The sequence below is a fragment of the Squalius cephalus genome, assembly GCF_949319135.1.
Source record: "Squalius cephalus genome assembly, chromosome: 20".
NCBI lineage: Eukaryota > Metazoa > Chordata > Actinopteri > Cypriniformes > Leuciscidae > Squalius > Squalius cephalus.
Genome location: NC_137141.1, coordinates 32,414,385 through 32,432,281, shown reverse-complemented (window position 1 = coordinate 32,432,281; position 17,897 = coordinate 32,414,385). Strand labels below are relative to the sequence as shown.

At 38.7% G+C, this 17,897-nt stretch overlaps 1 protein-coding gene across 6 annotated transcripts in view; it reads left to right on the top strand.

Annotated features, from left to right (window-relative positions):
* daam2 (dishevelled associated activator of morphogenesis 2) overlaps positions 1 to 17,897 on the top strand; it is a 108,751-nt gene that overhangs the window by 73,673 nt on the left and 17,181 nt on the right. For 3 of the 6 annotated variants that reach the window (XM_079852528.1, XM_079852531.1, XM_079852527.1), the window contains exons 5-12: positions 1,126 to 1,220; positions 9,708 to 10,041; positions 11,338 to 11,448; positions 13,452 to 13,555; positions 14,422 to 14,488; positions 14,640 to 14,757; positions 15,899 to 16,037; positions 17,218 to 17,241. In XM_079852528.1, coding sequence (XP_079708654.1) covers positions 1,126 to 1,220; positions 9,708 to 10,041; positions 11,338 to 11,448; positions 13,452 to 13,555; positions 14,422 to 14,488; positions 14,640 to 14,757; positions 15,899 to 16,037; positions 17,218 to 17,241 — 992 coding nt within the window. The remainder of the gene's footprint in view (positions 1 to 1,125; positions 1,221 to 9,707; positions 10,042 to 11,337; positions 11,449 to 13,451; positions 13,556 to 14,421; positions 14,489 to 14,639; positions 14,758 to 15,898; positions 16,038 to 17,217; positions 17,242 to 17,897) is intronic. The other 3 variants (XM_079852530.1, XM_079852532.1, XM_079852529.1) reach the window with 1 other exon arrangement.

Below are 17,897 nucleotides of genomic sequence, written 5' to 3'. Positions count from 1 at the left end.
AGCATAGAACACCACCAGTTATTTTAACTAAAATGACCAAAAAGACTCACAACAAGCCCACAAGTTATCCATTTGAATTAGTCTACAGAATTTGGAAACCTAAATTATGTCTGAGAATTCTGCCAAGAATGTTCCACCACTGCAAAAAACAGTGTAGAAAACACTGTGTTGACTGTTTGTGACCATCACCCAAGACTACCGGTTTTTCAGTGGATTCATGGTAGCAAAATAGACTGCCAAAATGCAATCAACCTTATGTTCTTTATAGCACTGTAATATGTTATTAAGCAGCCTTTCAGATGTAAAAGCTTCCCCTGATAGCACACGTTATTTACAGGTCTACTGATTTTGCAGAATTTCAGAAAATAATACAGTGAAGTCCCAGTCGGCTTTGGAATTTAAATATGAAAATGCAAATTTCCTTAATTATTGTCATCTTAAATGCTTTAGCAATAAAGGCTTTGAGAGAGATGGAGCTGTTTTTTTGCAAATACTTGCATGTATCTATACTTTAATCTTGATGGATTCTGTCTGACTTTGCACCATGACTTCATTTTATGTGGATGAGTGCAGTTGAATTGTGGGATGAATCTGGTAGCTCTTAGTTATTAGATGAGCTCATTTTAGTAGTGCTGAGTCGACACATTGAAATTGCACTCGCTTCCAGTAGCCATTCATAAAACACTGTTAAGACTGTCACATGCGATTGGGCAACTGAGCTTTCCCTCTGCGCTCAGTTTGAAATTGTTACTGTCAGAGATCAGAACGGATATATCACTATGAACAGTCAAACTAAATAAGGCTTTACCAAGCCGATGATGCACAGATGTACAGAAGCATCAGAACTTGGAATTAAAGTTAATGAGATCTTGAACTATGAGAGCTTAAACTAAGCCTAATTAAGTGATGCTTAATCTTAATATCCTAATCCTGTGTATTCTGACAGTTCTAACAATGTTCATGTATGAATACTAACAATGTATGATCCCCATGCTAAAATAAAGTTGTTGATGGACTGGACATTGTTTGAAGCTTTTTTGAAGCATACTTGTTCTGCTATGATTTTTATCAGTGTCGTTGTCGAAAACCAAAGTAAAAGTTTGACAAAAATAACCTGTATTTCAGATGCAGACACTTTTTGCCTTTGATGAAGAGGAAATGGAAATGAGAAACAAAGTGGTAGAGGATCTAAAGACAGCCCTCCGCACTCAGCCAATGAGGTAAGACAACTGTGATTCTTGTCATTATGTTAATTCATAATTCTGCTCTCCAGTCCAAGGAGTCAGGAGTAAATACCTTGAATTAAGAGCGCTGCTCACAGCAGGCAGTTTTCCATGTGGCAACTAATTTAGGCTTGGATTATGTGGGATCCACGGATCAAGAAGCCTCAGGGTACCTGCCATCTGTGAGGATTGGAGTGGACGTGAACTTGACTGCATCCCTACTCGTCTGTGACTGTCTGGCGTGGGCGGATCACTATGTTTGAACACACTCAATTGCTGTGTATCATTCATTCAGCTGAAACAGTCACTAGCTAAGCTTCCATCCACCTATTTTTTATGCACATTTTGGGATATCGCATCCCAAAAAAACTGCTAAGATGCGCATAAATTCTAAAAATGCACATAAAAACGTATGCGCTCTTTTGAGTGAGATAAAAAAATTATTCAATAACAAAACGTGCATAAACTATGATGGAAACACATTTACTGAATAAATTCCTTGATGTGTATCAAAAAAGAAATCATGTGACTTTGCAAGATTGGATGGCATAATTGGATTAACCAGTGATCCTTTTGACCATCATCTGAAATGCTGTTTTGGTTGTTCTGAAATGCCTGAGTAAAGTCTGTCGTCAAAGTGGTCTTACACGGCTGTGTTCCCAAACAGCAGCATCTGCCTCCGAAAGCAAGTTAACAGGACAGATTTATTGCTCTGCAGTTAAAGCTAAATGAGTTTAGTTTCGTCTGCATGCTTTCAGGCGCAAATCATTTATTATATACAGTGTCAATGTCAATGTCATTTTATTTATAAAGCACTAAAACAACAACTGTTGACCAATGTGCTGTAAATTGCATAAACATAAATATAATAAAAACAAATAACAGACAATAAAACCGATAACATGACACTGTATAATCGATTAAAAGCTATTTCAAACAAATAATGCTTCAGTTTTGATTGAAAAATGTCTTACAGTACTCGCAGTCCTAATACTAACCGGCAGACTATTCCACAGTTTTGACGCAGATACTGCGAATGCCCGGTCACTAGTTTTAATTTTGTCCTTGGAGCCAGTAATAGTCCCTGATTTGAGGATCTCAAAGACCTCCCTCTGAGTCATGTTCCGATAAAGATCGGTGAGGTAAGAAGGTGCTAAGCCATTTACAGATTTATAAACCATTAAGAGGACAATCTATTCTATAGCTAACCGGCAACCAGAGTAATGACATTAATGTGGGTGTGATATGTTCATATTTCTTAACCCCAGTCAGGAGCTGCATTTTAAAACACTTGAAGTCTAGAGAGAGTAGCTAGATTTATCCATATATAGAGTGCGTTACAGTAATCAAGCCTTGAAGTAATGAGGGTGTGAATAGCCCTCTCAAAGTTCTTAAAAGACTTGACCACAGAACTGATCTGTATATCAAACTTCAAGGCACTATCCAAATGGACTCAGGTTTTTTACACAAGGTTTTGTATATTGTAAAAGAGTGCCTAGCTTAAAATTTGAATACCAAATACATCAATTTCTTATTTTCGTTTAAATTTAAAATATTTACAGCCATATGCACCTTTAAAACTTTAATATTTTTTAAAAAGTGAACCTAATGGAATCATAGAAATGGAGAATAACAGTGGCTTCTCCTAATTTTCTTATCAGGAAATTACAATTTTGTTTTCTTTGACTCACTGGATGGAAATTATTTGCAAATGTTTTATGCGATTTCCAATTTTGGGCGTAAGTTAAATTTGCAACTTTGGATGGAAACTACCACTGACTGCATCTAGTCTTCTGCACTGGTCCCTCTTGTACATAAAAACAGTCAGAATCCTTAAATAAAACAACATAATTTTTTGAATCCTTGAAAATGATTGATCTTTTACACAGAAGTTTCAGATTTAGACCGGGAGTCTGGAGTCTCTTTCATCATTGCAGGCAAACAGAAACAGAGCTGCTTCTCTGAGTCACAAAGCAAAAAGTCTGAGCTGCCAATAATGCAGGACTCTGTTCTCTAGACATGACTTTAATGGGACTGTTACATTTCAGGGAAGAAGGAAGCAGTAAAGCATAAACAGCAAAGCAAAACAAGCGTCAAGCCGCCTATAACATAATAAACCAACAACGTAATGTCCCAGCCCCGGTCCTCTCTCACCCCTCACAGTCACCACTCCTCCTTATATCCCTCCAGTATTCCTCAATGAGACTCGAGGCCGGTGTGTCACACAGGTGTCTTTCATTAGCATTCGCTCCACGGCTCTCGGTCCCGCTCTCGGTCCCGCTCTGCTTCACACCACAGGGACTGAACTGTTGAGTTCTCTCAAGAGTCACTGCTCTCACATTGCCATATATGAGGGACCGTCTGGACTATGTCTATATTTTGTGATCAGTTTTATCAGTTTTGTTTAATGTTAGATGGTTTTTTTTTTTTTTGGTCTTTGTTTTAAGTTTTTGTCTATAAATAGTTGTAATTCATGAATTTATGACGAGTTCTTTGAGAGCAGTGAGCCGTGCCTTGGATGTAATTCGCTAATGGTTGCTTTGAGGTTTTAAGGTCTTTTTTTTTTTTTAACCTCCTTAATGCCAGTGCAGGGATTACTTTAAATGAGCAGACGGAAATTAAAATATTGAATATCCAATTTGGTGTAGTGAAATGTGTCAAATACCTACAGTTCTTTAAAGAAAAAGCAAATTCACAAAACTTCCAACTCAGCACATTCATTGGCTGTGGTGTTCTGATGGGCCAGAAAAGGGTTTACAAGCCCGTCTGAGTGCTTTTTAAAATCTAGCATAACTTCCTTTTCATACATTCTGTGTGATCTTTATTTCAGTAATGCTATTTTTGCAGTTGCAGATTTATAATAATCAGTTATTGCTTTAAGAGTCATTTTAGACTATTAAAAAATCCAACCAGTGCCACAATTAGATGATGTAACATCCACAGCAGTCATACAGTAACTAGCTTGTATAGAAAGCGGTGCACACACTGCCCACTGCTTTTCTATGAAGAATAATTACAGCCTTTTCGAAAAACAGATTTCTTACAGCAATCTGATGTTCAGTATCTCACAGTAGTGAAGAGAGTTGAACGCTGTCTTTGCCGATCTGAGTCACAGGTAGAAAAAGATTACTTTGGTCAAAACTGGTCACTTTTGTCAAATAATTGTCTGGTACTATGTCACTACACTCTCCTCAAATATATATCGAAATGTTCTCAATCTTATCAAAATTAGTGCACATGTCTCTTTTGAGTATTATTTGGTTTCTGGACTGAGTTATATTTGATTCATCAACACGAGTATGTGTAATAAATACTCTTAAATACTGTAGCTATACTGTAGGTAACGACTTAGTAGAAATAATGTCAGCTTCTCTGAATATTAATTGTTTTTTAGCCCTTATTTAATCCCTTATTTTGGCAGGTCTGCATGCGTAGAAGTTGTTGGTGGAGAAATTCGAACACAATTTTATGTACAAAGTGTTTCATTGCAGTGTTTCTCAAACTGTGATGTAAACTACAGGCTATTTTTTAAAACAATAAAAATGTATAAAAAATTCGATAACACTTCAGTTTAGGGTCCAATTTTCACTTTTAACTAGTTGCTTATTAGCATGCATATTACTATGATTTTGGCTGTTTATTATAAAGCCTTATTCTTCTTGACCACATCCCTTAATCCTACCCAATACCTAAACTTAACAACTACTGTAACTTAATAACTATACTAAGCAGTAATTAAGAGTATTTTGAGGCAAACGTCATAAATAATAGTTAAGTCTTAGTGAGAAACGGACCCTAATCTAAAGTGTGACCAAAAATTCTAACCCTGTTTCAATAGAAATACATCAACACAGGGAAGAAAAAGACATGCCAGTGTCTGTGCTAATGCATGTTTACACTATTCCGCGTGTCTCAGTTTATCATTGATTAATGATCCAGCAGTGTTCCTCTATACACTTGCTGTCTTTGACGGTTAGCCTACTGAGAACCACTCATTATTCAGTGCAAACAATCTGCCACCCCTTGTTAACACTGGAAGCAGGAAAATAAATGTGCCATCATGATGTTTTGGCTCTGACAGCGCAGTACTGTAAAGTATGATTAAGGCAATGAGTTTAGAATAGAGTTTAGAACGTCACCAACAATTAAGACTTTATCTGTTCTTTTAGAACTTTTAGACTTTAAAAATTCTTTGATAAAGTCTATATAAGCAAATTCTTATATAAAGAACCATCACTTCAAAAGAATTACACTTGAAAGAAATGCCTTTCAGACGAGGCTCATGTTTATAACAGTAATCTCGGGGGGTGGACTCATTTAAAGTAATGTAATCATCTGGTTTTAGCCAGGTTTCTGTCAAACACAGCACATCTAGTATATGATCTGTGATCATATCGTTTACAAAAAGCGTTTTTGTAGAAAGGGATTGCAGCAAGCAAACCTTTATCATTTGTTTATCTGTGTTATATATGTTTTTTATTTGTTGGAGATTAAATTCAATTATTACTCTTAAATGTGTTACTACTTTGGGGAACAGACCAAAATTGGTAAAGGTTTTGGCACTTCATATGTGAACACACACACACAAAAATTCATGGACATGATTCGAAAAGGTTAAATGGTCCTGAAAAATTGTCACATTTAGTATATATACTATATATACTGTATAGTAGGCCTACAGATATTATCCGAATTGGGATGTAGCCAAAAGCTGCATTTAAGATATTCAATTTGATTGTTAATTTTCTGATTCTAGAACACTTTCCTCGTCTAGGGTGGCTCAATGGGTAGCACTGTCAGCAAGAAGGTCCTCCTTTTTTTGGATACTGTCTTCAAGTTTCATGTGCTCCACCCTCTCTCTTTTTTAGTCCACATTCTGGAAGGGCGTGCAGATGACAAGCCTTTCTTAATTTGGTATTTTTAATATAAACTGTGCAGCCACGACACAAGGCCTCTGTCTTCACACTGCTGGTCAACCCACACAAAATGTCACTCCGAAGCGAGAGAGGTTTCGCAACATCCTCCCAAGCAACCCAAATCTCTCACCACCACAATGATGGGCTCAGATCGGCAACAGTACTTGTGTCAAGTCGGTGAGGGAGATGGAGGCAACATGTTTATTGACCTTCTGAATTACTGAGGTAGTTTTTTCTGTGGTTTTAAGGGAATGATTAAAATCGTTCAATTTGTTTCGACATGGAAAATATGATGCGCTCTGACTCGAAGTAGACAAACACGCTGCGGTTCAGTTTAGGTCACTGGAAAGTATGTCCATCTTTTGTTTAAGGAATGTTTTCCCTGATGTTTGGACAAAGCTGCCCTATTATTCTAAGGAGGAATTGTCAATAGGGTCTCAATAACAGCGATCTCTTCTCCCCTCTATTAGGCTTCAAAATACTGATATGACCTCAAAGAGGTTCAAATATATTGAACTCAACCTCTGTGTTTTCACATTTGTCAAATGCCTCCAAGGAAATGATACCCCGCATGCTTTAAGCGTTTGGACGGGTTTGTGTTTTTCTCCCCGTGCTGTGTGAAGTGTAGTAGCTAGATCCAGTGAGCGTCAGTGACTGAAGGAAAATAGAGTAAAGTGCAGGAGAGGTAGCTTCAGGCATTGCTTGTGTTGGCCATGGCTTAATGGGACAATGTGCTACCCCACCTGTGCCCCCCACATGCTCGGCTTCCAGTGTAATTTACACACTCCCAGCTGCTCTTTCCTGCCAGGTCAACGGTAACTGATATGCAATACTGCACACATGCACGATTTTGTTCACGTTTAGTCTGGCTGAGTGTGACTGTGAACAAGTCAGACAGCTCTTTATCAAAGCTCAGCTGGCTTCATTTTACTGCTCATGTTATGACTTTCCCAAATGATCACTAAAGTCTTTACAATCGCTTTTTAAGACCAGTTAAATCACCCTGAATAGCTTTAACCTTTTAAACAACCAGATCTAGTGTTTCATGTGACATCTTTCCATTCTAAGAGTTTAAAAAATAAGGAGAACACATGTGCTAGAACCTTCAGCAGTCAAGGGGTCTCAGGCTCAGGTGACACACCTGGACCATGTTTCGAATCGGCTTGTGTATATAAAAAATCATATTTGATTTGTTGTGTCCCAGTTGTTCCCCCTGACACTTTCTACAACCTAAAATATGTTTGTTTGTTTTAAAAGACCATAAAAGGCATCTATTGTGGCTTACAAGTGTTGCTGAAAACCTTGGAAGCAGTAAGTCCTGCTTCACTGGCATCTGCACCTTCACAGCAGAAGGAAAAGCCAATGATGACAAGGTCATGAGACTGTGTTTATAATGTGATTATCAGATGTGGGACTGGAACCAGCTCTTTAAGGAATCCAAAAACAGCGCCTTAGTAAACAAACATGTTTTTTGTTCCACAAAAGTTGAGACCGAATATTTAAGTAAAAGCATCAGAACAGATCACACTTCTTAAGACTTAGCGCCCAAACTTTTTTATGTAAGCAGCCTTGCTTGCCACCATGGATGTATAATTCAAAACCTGTTCCGGAATGTGAGTTTCTTGGCTGAATAGGAGTTTCAGTTCAGAAGAGAATACTTTCCACATTGGAATAATATAAATAAAAGTTCATATGAAATTTAAAACTAGAATCATGAAGAGAAAGAACAATGAAACGGGCAATGGCATCATCAGGTTTTTCATTATGCGTAAATAATGAAAGCGTGCTTTTGTGCTTGAATGATCCCTGAGAGAATCACATTAACAGATTCATGCAAATCCAAACATCACGTCTGACTGTGGGGAGCCTGTACATTTCAAATGACTTAAAGTAGTAGCAGTTCTGTGGGGCAAGAGTTGAATCAGATCATAATACCATGGTACTACTAAATAAATAGCATATTCATACTGTATATACCATGCTTTTTACTTAGTACTCCAAGGTATTTATAATACAAAAAAAAAACATAGAAGTACATTGGTTCTGGAATAAGGTGACATATAAATGTAGTGTTTATATAAGTGTTTACATATAAGTGAACATGTTTATGACAAGCTCCTATATACTGTAAGAAAGCTGGAGTATCAAAATACGGCTAGACCATGAAACGGTCCATGAACACTTTGTATAGATTTGATGTTGAAATTAGATAAGGGGCTAATCCAGGCAGTAGAAGTGAGGAGAAGCCAAGCGACCATGGGCCAGCTATGATCTCATGTGTACATCGCTCCCGGAAATTTTCAAGATTGCAGGTCGCCCAGAAGATCGCTGAGCCATGGCCAGGTGAGCCACGTCTGCTAATGTTAGATCGCGGTTGCAGGAAATACAGAGCCACACTATATGGGATAATAACGGACTGATTTACTCCAGTTGGAGGGCGATGCATGTTTTTCCGTTGCCAGCGGGTGCTAAGAAATCCATGCTGTGGCTTGAACTTGGCAAGCTTTGTGTAGTCAATGCATCTATTATGATTACAGGAGCACTGCTGCCCCTCAACCCCCCCTCCATCTCCCTCTGTTGTCAGTATCGTCTTCCATTAGGGCACAACCGTGCTGCTCCCTAGTGTTTGGTTAACATGCAATGTGAGTCACCTAAGTTGAGTTGGTAGAAACTCTGTGTATAGCAAATAGTGGTGATGACATAAAGTCTCTGTAAGTATTAAAGGATTTGTTCACCCAACCGTGAAAATTCTGTCATTAATTACTCACCCTTGTGTTGTTTTCAAACCTGTAAGACTTTCGTTGAAATCTGAGAGCTTCGTGTGTCCCTTCATTGACAGCTACACAACTGACACTCTCAAGCACCAGAAAGGTAATCCATTTGACTCCAAGATGTGATTTCATTAAAAAGATCTTCATTTGTGTTCTGAAGATGAATGAATGAAATGAAATTAGGGTTTGTAATTAATGACAGAATTTTCATTTTTGAGTGAACTATCTTTTTAACCCTTGATCGGCCACTCTTAAGGAGGGGGTAGTAGTGACATGTATGACCTTAATTAACCTGATTAATGAGTCCTGGGTTTAGTTCAACATGATGAATGTGAAGATACATGCCCATTCCACACTGAAGGGTTTTCATGGTTGACTTGTTTATTTATGCAGCTGAGTATATACAGAAGCCATCTGGGATTTTTTCCAAGACTTATGCAGATCAGAATGTTTTCACAAGCGATGCTTTAAAGATAGTGCCTCTTGGTTTTTAGCAAATATGTCCTTGGATCATTTACATCCAAATGGCACTGAATTATATTTATATAATTATGTGTGTCAATATATGTTATTCTTCTTGGGTAAAAGCCAATGACCATGGGATCTCAAAGGAATTTTCATAGTTTTGGCCCTGTTCTAAAGGCACTGCCCCAACAAACACCAACTTTTTGGTTGGTTTTGTTTGATCATTGTGTTGTTAATGTTTTTAGGGCAGTGTGGCAATGATAGTTACGTTTCCTAACATTCTAGGCACTGGAAAAAATAACCTCACAAACCCTTGGTGTCTCTCCCTTCAGGTTTGTGACGCGATTCATAGAGTTGGATGGCTTGACGTGTCTTCTGAACTTCCTGAGGAGCATGGACTTCGAAACCTCAGAGAGCCGCATACATACCTCCATCATCGGCTGCATCAAAGCCTTGATGAACAACTCCCAGGGCCGAGCCCATGTACTGGCCCACCCCATGAGCATCAACACTATCTCCCAGAGCCTCCGCCAGGACAACATCAAGACCAAAGTGGCTGTGTTGGAGATCCTGGGCGCTGTTTGCTTGGTGCCCGACGGGCATAAGAAAGTGCTACAGGCCATGGCACACTACCAGAAGTATGCTGCAGAGAGGACTCGCTTCCAGGTAATGTTGCCTTTAATAAGTGTTTTGTAACAGAATCAAACAGCTGTAATCTTGTTTGGGCAATTCCAGCTCTATAATCTGTCTGGATATGTAAAATAATTCATATGCGTACACATGTGACCACACATCAGTCGAATTTGTCAAGTGTTGCACCATTCATAGAGTGTTATCATTGATTGTCATGTTGAATGAGAACTATAAGCCTGTTGTTAGATTTCTGTGTGGAAGGGTTTGATTATTAAATTATTTAGCCATTTTATATCATATTTCTGTTGCCAACATTTTATAGGAGCACTCAAGGTCATGCATTATAGATATTTTCCGACATTCTTACAATGTGTTTTACAGTAACTGGTAAAATCAGTAATGCTCACCTCTTTTGTGGCTTATTGTTTCATCAACTCTTTCCCTGCCATTGGAAGACATTTTCTTGAAAATGATCAAAAATGCTGGCAGTGACTGGCAACTTTTTCAAAAAACGCTGGCGGAGAAAGAGTTAATACATTTTCTAAGATTTTAATCTGTTAAATCGGAAAAATAAGAAATATCAGAAATAGGAGTGTGTCAAATTGTGGGCAGGATTTAGTGTAGTCTTTGTAGACATTTCAGTACTTGGGGGGGTATTGTCTGCATTTCTTAACATACCCCATGGGAGACGCAGTCATTTTAACCACAGAGAAGAAAAACACACTCGTGGAGACCTTATCTAATGCAGCTTAAACATATGTAGAGCGATTTGTCTTTATTGTGTGTTTAGTCTGTGTTTGAAACATTAGTCGGTTAAGCATGTCTGGTTTCTAGTGACCCAACAGCTCTCTGAACACACTTGACACAATAAGCAACATTAGCAGACATTAGAAACCCATTCCAGAGAAATAACATTCCCACCAGCCATTACCCATTAAATATAAAAGCATAAATCGACCATCCATAAACACCCCAGATGGAAAACAATTAAACAAAATCTAAGATCTTTATTGTTCATCAGTCGGCATTTTCACATTAGCTTGCTTGTCTACGGAAGCAGCATCCTAAACTCCATGGAAACTCATGTGACTTGTATTAAAACACATTACATTGGCAACTTTCACATTACATAGTCACTCACACACATCACACAAAGAGTGCTTTTAAGGGGAAGTGCATCTAAGATTCACAGTAATGTTTACTCCTAGATTAGCTTACCAAGCTAACAATGCTATTCTAGAACAAAAAACTAATATTTGGTGAAAAAAAAAATCCATTTTAATTAGATTAATTTGTATTTAATTAGATATCTTTGTATTTGTTACTCAGTCTCTCTTGAACGAGCTGGACAGAAGTTCAGGACGCTACAGGGACGAAGTAAATCTGAAGACAGCCATCATGTCATTCATCAACGCTATGCTGAACGCTGGGGTTGGAGAGGTCAGCAGATAACAGAACAGTTTGCATGGTGTTCAGATGTGTGTGTGTGTGTGTATTTTTTTTTGTAATTGGGACAGTATGGCTATTAAAGCCGGCATAAGGTGTGAGAGTCCTTTCTTCCCTATTGTGAGGTACAGTGGTTAGACAATGAAACTGAAACATCTGGTTTTAGACCACAATTATTTATTAGTATGGTGTAGGGGCCCATTTGCAGCCATCTTAGGAATGATAGATACGAGTCCTACACAGTGGCCAGAGGGATTTTGAGCCATTCCTCTTGCAGAACAGTGGCCAGGTCATTATGGCCCTGTTTACACCTGGTATTAAGATGTGTTTTGGTTGATTGACTCACAACTGGATGACGCTAAATACAGGTGTGAATTTTTTGAGCTTATCCACTTTCGACTACTTCCAGAGGTAGATGAAAATACATTCGAACAGATTGCTTTCATAGTGTAGACGCTCATGTAGTCGAATGCATTCAAACAGGCACAAAAGACTGTCTACTCTCCGCCTACTGACCTAATGCGTGAACGTTATGGGAAGCACGCTAGCCAGACGGGAGTTAATCTTTGTCGGCTGGAGACCCAGGTTTGGTTTGAAGACGATAAACATACCAAGCACAATGTTGCTCACCATTCCTGATTTCTAACACGCACTCATCACGTTTTGCGTGGTTTTGCGGCTGTCAGAGCTGCTGTTCTCCGTGTGTTTTTCTGTTGTCTCCGAGGTGCGTTCATATGTAAATTTCATGAGCTTACTTCGTCCGTTAGATCGAAAGATCAGAAGTCCATACATTTACCCACCCATAGACCCTCCCCTTGAAGAAATCCGGACAGAAGTGGTTGAAAGCGGACAAAAGAGACGGATTAAAACACCAGGTGTAAGAGGGAATGTGTGTTTCCTGACTCACTTATCCACAACATGTAGCACAAGTAGTTGGCCTTGGGAAGGCCATGATATTGCAGCCTAAACCGTCACAGATCCCCATGCTTTACTCTGGGCACGCAACAGTCCAGGTGGTAAGCTTCCTTGGGGCTTCTACACACTGTAATTCTCTTGGATGTGGGAAAGAAAATTGTGGAACAATACATGCTCCACCAATCCACTTTGTCCACAGCCCAATATTTCTGCTGAAAACCAATATTTGGCACTGGCACGAGTGACCAACGGTTTGGCTATAGCAACCCGACCATCAATATTGACCCTGTGGAGCTTCCAACGAACAGTTTTGGTGAAAACAGAAGAGTCAAGGTGTGCATTTAATTCTGCAGTGTGTTGGGCATCCCTTTCAGACTCTTCGAGTCGACAGTTGCAGTCGAAATTAGTGAAGATGGGCCGCCAGGCCATGCATATATAGATGAGAAACCTTCAACACTATATTGGCCAGACTTTCAGTTTCATTGTCCAACCCCTGTATATCCAGTTCAATGGTTTCTTGAACAAGAACAAAAAAAAAAGTAGGGCGGGACTTGATATTTTCCATTTGGAATTAATTGAATCGTTGTCATTTGCTATTGTTGCAATCTCATGTGAGTGAGGCCCTGTCCCAAATGGAAACCTAAGCCCTCACAATCTTCCTCCGAGTCCACACTTTCTTGACATAATGCCACTTTGACTGTCACGTAGAACTCAGCCGCAAAGGGCTGAAACCTAAAATGACAATTGGGACACCGTAGTGGCCTTGTGGACTTAACGGACACGCATATGCGGCGGCCATTGTGAGTCCACAAGACCGCAACTGCACATAAAGTGTGTCATCTGGGACAGGTTGTCCCTGACAGGTTGCCCTGACACATAATCAGAGAACAGTAGATGTCGTTGAAAGAGGGATTGGAAGTTATTATGATTAAAGATTATGAGGGCACATGAATGACAAAAAAAGCGATGTGCACGGATGAGTCTTTTATAATAAATACTCCCAATATTCCATTAAAAAATAAAAATTGTTCATTTTGATTTCATGATGACTTTAACAATTATTCTCCCTGTTTCTCTCAAAGGACAGTCTAGAGTTTCGCCTTCATCTTAGGTATGAGTTTCTGATGTTAGGAATTCAGCCAGTCATTGAGAAGCTGAGAACACATGATAATGTCACGCTTGACAGGTAAGAACACTAGTTAAAATTTAGCTCATTTCCTATCTAACAATTAATATATGCATTAGCCCAGGAGTGTCAAATTCAGATCCTGGAAAGTTTAGTTTCAACCCTGCTCCGGCAAACATACCTGCTCCGGTTGCAAATAAGGGTGCTTTCACACTGTGTTGGTTTGCTGCGGTCCGAGCCCGAGCGCGATTGTTCCCGGCGCCCACCGCAGCGTTGGTCTGGTTTCACACTCAACTTGATTCTATCGATCCCTGGTGCGTGTGCATGCATATTACATCATCGCAAACGTGCATGGCGCATGATAGAAAACAGAACGCGGATCAATATATTGTGTTTTTTATTAATTTGCTGCTATTATGCACAGCTGAGTGAACAACACAGGTTTACTGTGTGTCACGTTTGGCTTTTTGCTGATTGCAAACGCACTCTTGAGGCGACAGTGGATTTCCATTAATTTGTTGCCCTGATTCCACACGCTATGTGCGAATACGCTAAATACGCTAAATACGCTAAATACATCATAATCAGCTAAAACTCATGCGCAATTTACTTAACTTCCTGAAAAAAGTTCCTGAAACTGCGGCACGGTTCGAGTGCATCCGAACTCAGACCACCTCCTTCAGGTAGTCTCGGGTTCGGTGCCCCAGTGCGCACCCGGGTCCACATGACAGTGTTCACATTAGCTATCTTTCATGCGAACCGTGCCCCGTTCCAAACTAAACTGCCAGTGAAGGGTTTGATTAGCTGGATCAGGTGTGATTTAATTAAGCTAAATTCTGCAGGTCTGTGGCCCTCCAGAAACTGAGTTCGACACCACTGCATTAGCCCATTGTTGCTAACAGAAAGGTCATGTGTGTGTGTTTCAGACATCTGGATTTCTTCGAAATGGTGCGGAATGAGGATGAGTCAGAACTGGCCAAACGCTTTGACATTGTGAGATCTGTTATTTATATGCACAAGTCTTCTGCCATATCATGTCCTTAAAGAGTGCTTATTATGTACAGAACAGCATGCTTTTTTTAGATTTGTTTACAAGACTCATTTGTGTTCCGATTGAGAAAATGAATGGACTTTTTGTGTTCAGACACACGTGGACACCAAGAGTGCTGGCCAGATGTTTGAGCTGATCAAGAAGAAATTGAGCCTCACAGATGCCTACCCTCACCTTCTATCTGTCTTACAGCACTGCCTCCAAATGCCATGTGAGGACCTGAACTCTTCCACATAAACCATTAAAAACATCCCTCTCCCTACACAAGCACACTCCACTATTTATGTAGATTTAATAAACGTAGCTAATGATCTTCACTATTAATCTCCCTTCTCTTCCCAAACCTTGTGAACTCCCTCAGTATCTGCTGTCTACACATGCCATATTTGGGTACTTTACTTTTTCTCCACTCTGTGTGTAATCTTGGGTGAAAACTTTAGGTTTGCCTTATTCATGAAGGATACATTTTATGCTGCTAAAGAATTTTAAAATGAGGTATATTAGAAAGTGGCACAATTTTGTGTGGAACGATTTCTTTTTTAAACACCCATGGTGTTTGGAGCATGCCTGTGATGCCTTACAATGCTGTCTCGGTTGGCAGCTTAGGTTGTAGGTTTGGAACAGAGCCTATTATGTTTGCGTTTTTGTATGATTTTCTCTTTATTTAGTTACTACCTCCCTTCCCAACATTCCACAACTAATTTTTGCGCGCACACACACACACACACACACACGCACATACATATTGCTTGCATATAAATCACTGTCATCCTAAGCTGGTCTAAAGCCAGGGTTTTATAATTTCTCAGTTAATTGCTCTGTGTGAAGCTAATTAATTGCCTGGAATTTTTATCAGAGTGTAGATTTATAATTTTTCTAATATTTAACTGCCCCACATAATTGTCAAGTGTAGGTATTAGCTCTATAAACACCTGCTTAAATAGAATTATGAATCACATGAAATTATTTGGTAAGCCTATAGTCATTACAATATATTGCTTGTTCTGTTCAAGAAAAACAAACACAGAATTCAGTGCCGAAATTATATTGTTAAGGACTTGCCCATAATTAAAACATGAAAAAACAGTACTGTTGTTGTACCGTAGTGAAGTGTAATACAGATAATAATACAGTAGTACTTTGATATATGCCATGGTACTGAAAAATTATCATATTCATGTATCATGAAATTTACATTCTCTAAGAACACCATTTAATTACCATGTTACATGTCCAAAAAAGCATGGCATTACCATGCCACCATATCCTAAAAACATGGAAATATTATGTGATTGTTTAATAGTATGAAAAGCAGTGGAAGCATGTTTATGAAACTTGTAAAATGTTTTCAGATAAACGTGGTGCTGGCAGCATACAGCAATGGCAACTTTTAGACCGCATCCTTCAGCAAATCGTTCTACAAGATGAGAAGGGAGAAAATCCAGATGTTTCACCCCTGGACAATTTCAACGTTAGGAACATCATTAGAATGTAAGTGCTCAATTCATAACGCTTTCAATTCAAAACACATTGTGCACATGGTTTTAACCATCCAGATAGCACACATTATGCTCTTTAATAATCCTGATCATGAAAAGTTAATCATAACTCTGAGTTCACTTGTGTGGTGTAATATTTTTGAAGCCAGGAGGCTCGATAAGGTACTTGATCCTCTCTTTAGATCTTTTGAATGTCAGTGTTCTCCCTGCTGTATCTCACTGCCCGCAGTAGGGATGCTGAAATGTTTTGTGCTCAATGAACCAAAGCTATATTTTGTCACACTGCTGCGATCTGATATTGTTAACTTGCTGGAAGATGATTCACAATGCTGTTAATGCATCATGAAACTGTAAACCAAAATGGAAGTTGGTAACAAACAACCATTAAACCATTGGGAAATTTTAAAGGAAGACTACAGTAATCAACACTGGTAAATCTGTCATTAATGTGTGCAATATGTATTGAATTTCCAGCCATCTGCTTACCACAAGTGTCCAACAGTTCTCTGGACAAGAAAAAAAAAAAAAAAGTATTTTCTCTTTGAAACATTTATTACCTACTGTAAGTTGTGCTCTCGCCATCTTTCACCCAACTTTCCACACATTTTACTATCACAGGACAAGCATTCTTTGCTCCTTTCTTGGCATCTTTGCTCCTAAAGTACCTGGTCCTCAAATTTGCTAGTTATCAAGTTGACTACTTCCACCAGTGCGCCAGAAGAGGTTAAAGATGACATTGGAAAGAGTAAGAATAAGAAAACCTTGGCTAATGTTTGCCATACTACTAGCAAACATAATTTTACCTTCTCATGCTCACCCATAATGTGGAACTCTTGGGCTATTATATTTCTTTAACCAGTTTAGGAACAAGTTGTCCAAAAGAAAAGCTAAAATAATGAAAGTTTCAATTTCCAGTGTTGGCTTGTAGCTAGCAATTTATGGTTATAACCCAACAATGTCAGTCTGCCTACAAAAGAATCAAAATTGGTTTTTGAGGTCAAAACCTTCTTAAATAAGTAAAGTGCAATAAATCCGTTATATGTTGCCGGCTTGTGTGGAAACTGCAACTTTATCATCTTTTTCTAATTTCATGTTAGTCATGTATATCTTTCATTCCCTTTGTCAAGTACTGGCAGTACATGTGTATCTGTTTCACTTCTCTCCTTCTGTAGCTATGGAAAGCAGCGCATGTCAAGGTGTCACTTTAGATTTCTTTACTAAATCCTGATCCTCACATAAATCTCCAACAGTATCCACTTACAATAAGATTCACAACCAGACTAAACTAATACCTTTTGTGTGTATATATATATATATATAAAAAATGTTTTATCCAATGTTTTGTTAAAGAAATATTCCCCAACTGTACGTCATTGCTTTGGTTTAACAGTGGCTCCTTTGGTTTAAAGACCCCATGAAATGGTTTGACGAACAGTTTTCTTTGGTGTGTTGCCATCTGTGTTACAACCAAACTACAAACCACATAGCAAAACCATACTTGACAGTTTGTACCATGGATGCAACCAGTGAAGACAACTTCAAAATTAATCAATTCTAACCACTTGCTTCGTAACCAGTTGATGTTTTGGAAAGGAAACTGACGAACCATAATTTGGCACTTCCGATTACTATTGAAAGAAGGTGGTATATGTAATTAAGGGTGAGGGGACATTCTCATTCTTGAGAGTATTTTAATGGGAAAAATATTATATACACAGAAGATTAATCTGTCTGTTTGATCTGCTAAAACTTTATGACTACACTTGGATATAGATCCAATCATTAAAGCTAGCAGACATTTATTAAACACAGAAAACTCCAATTGTGCTCTCATGGGGTCTTTAATATTGGC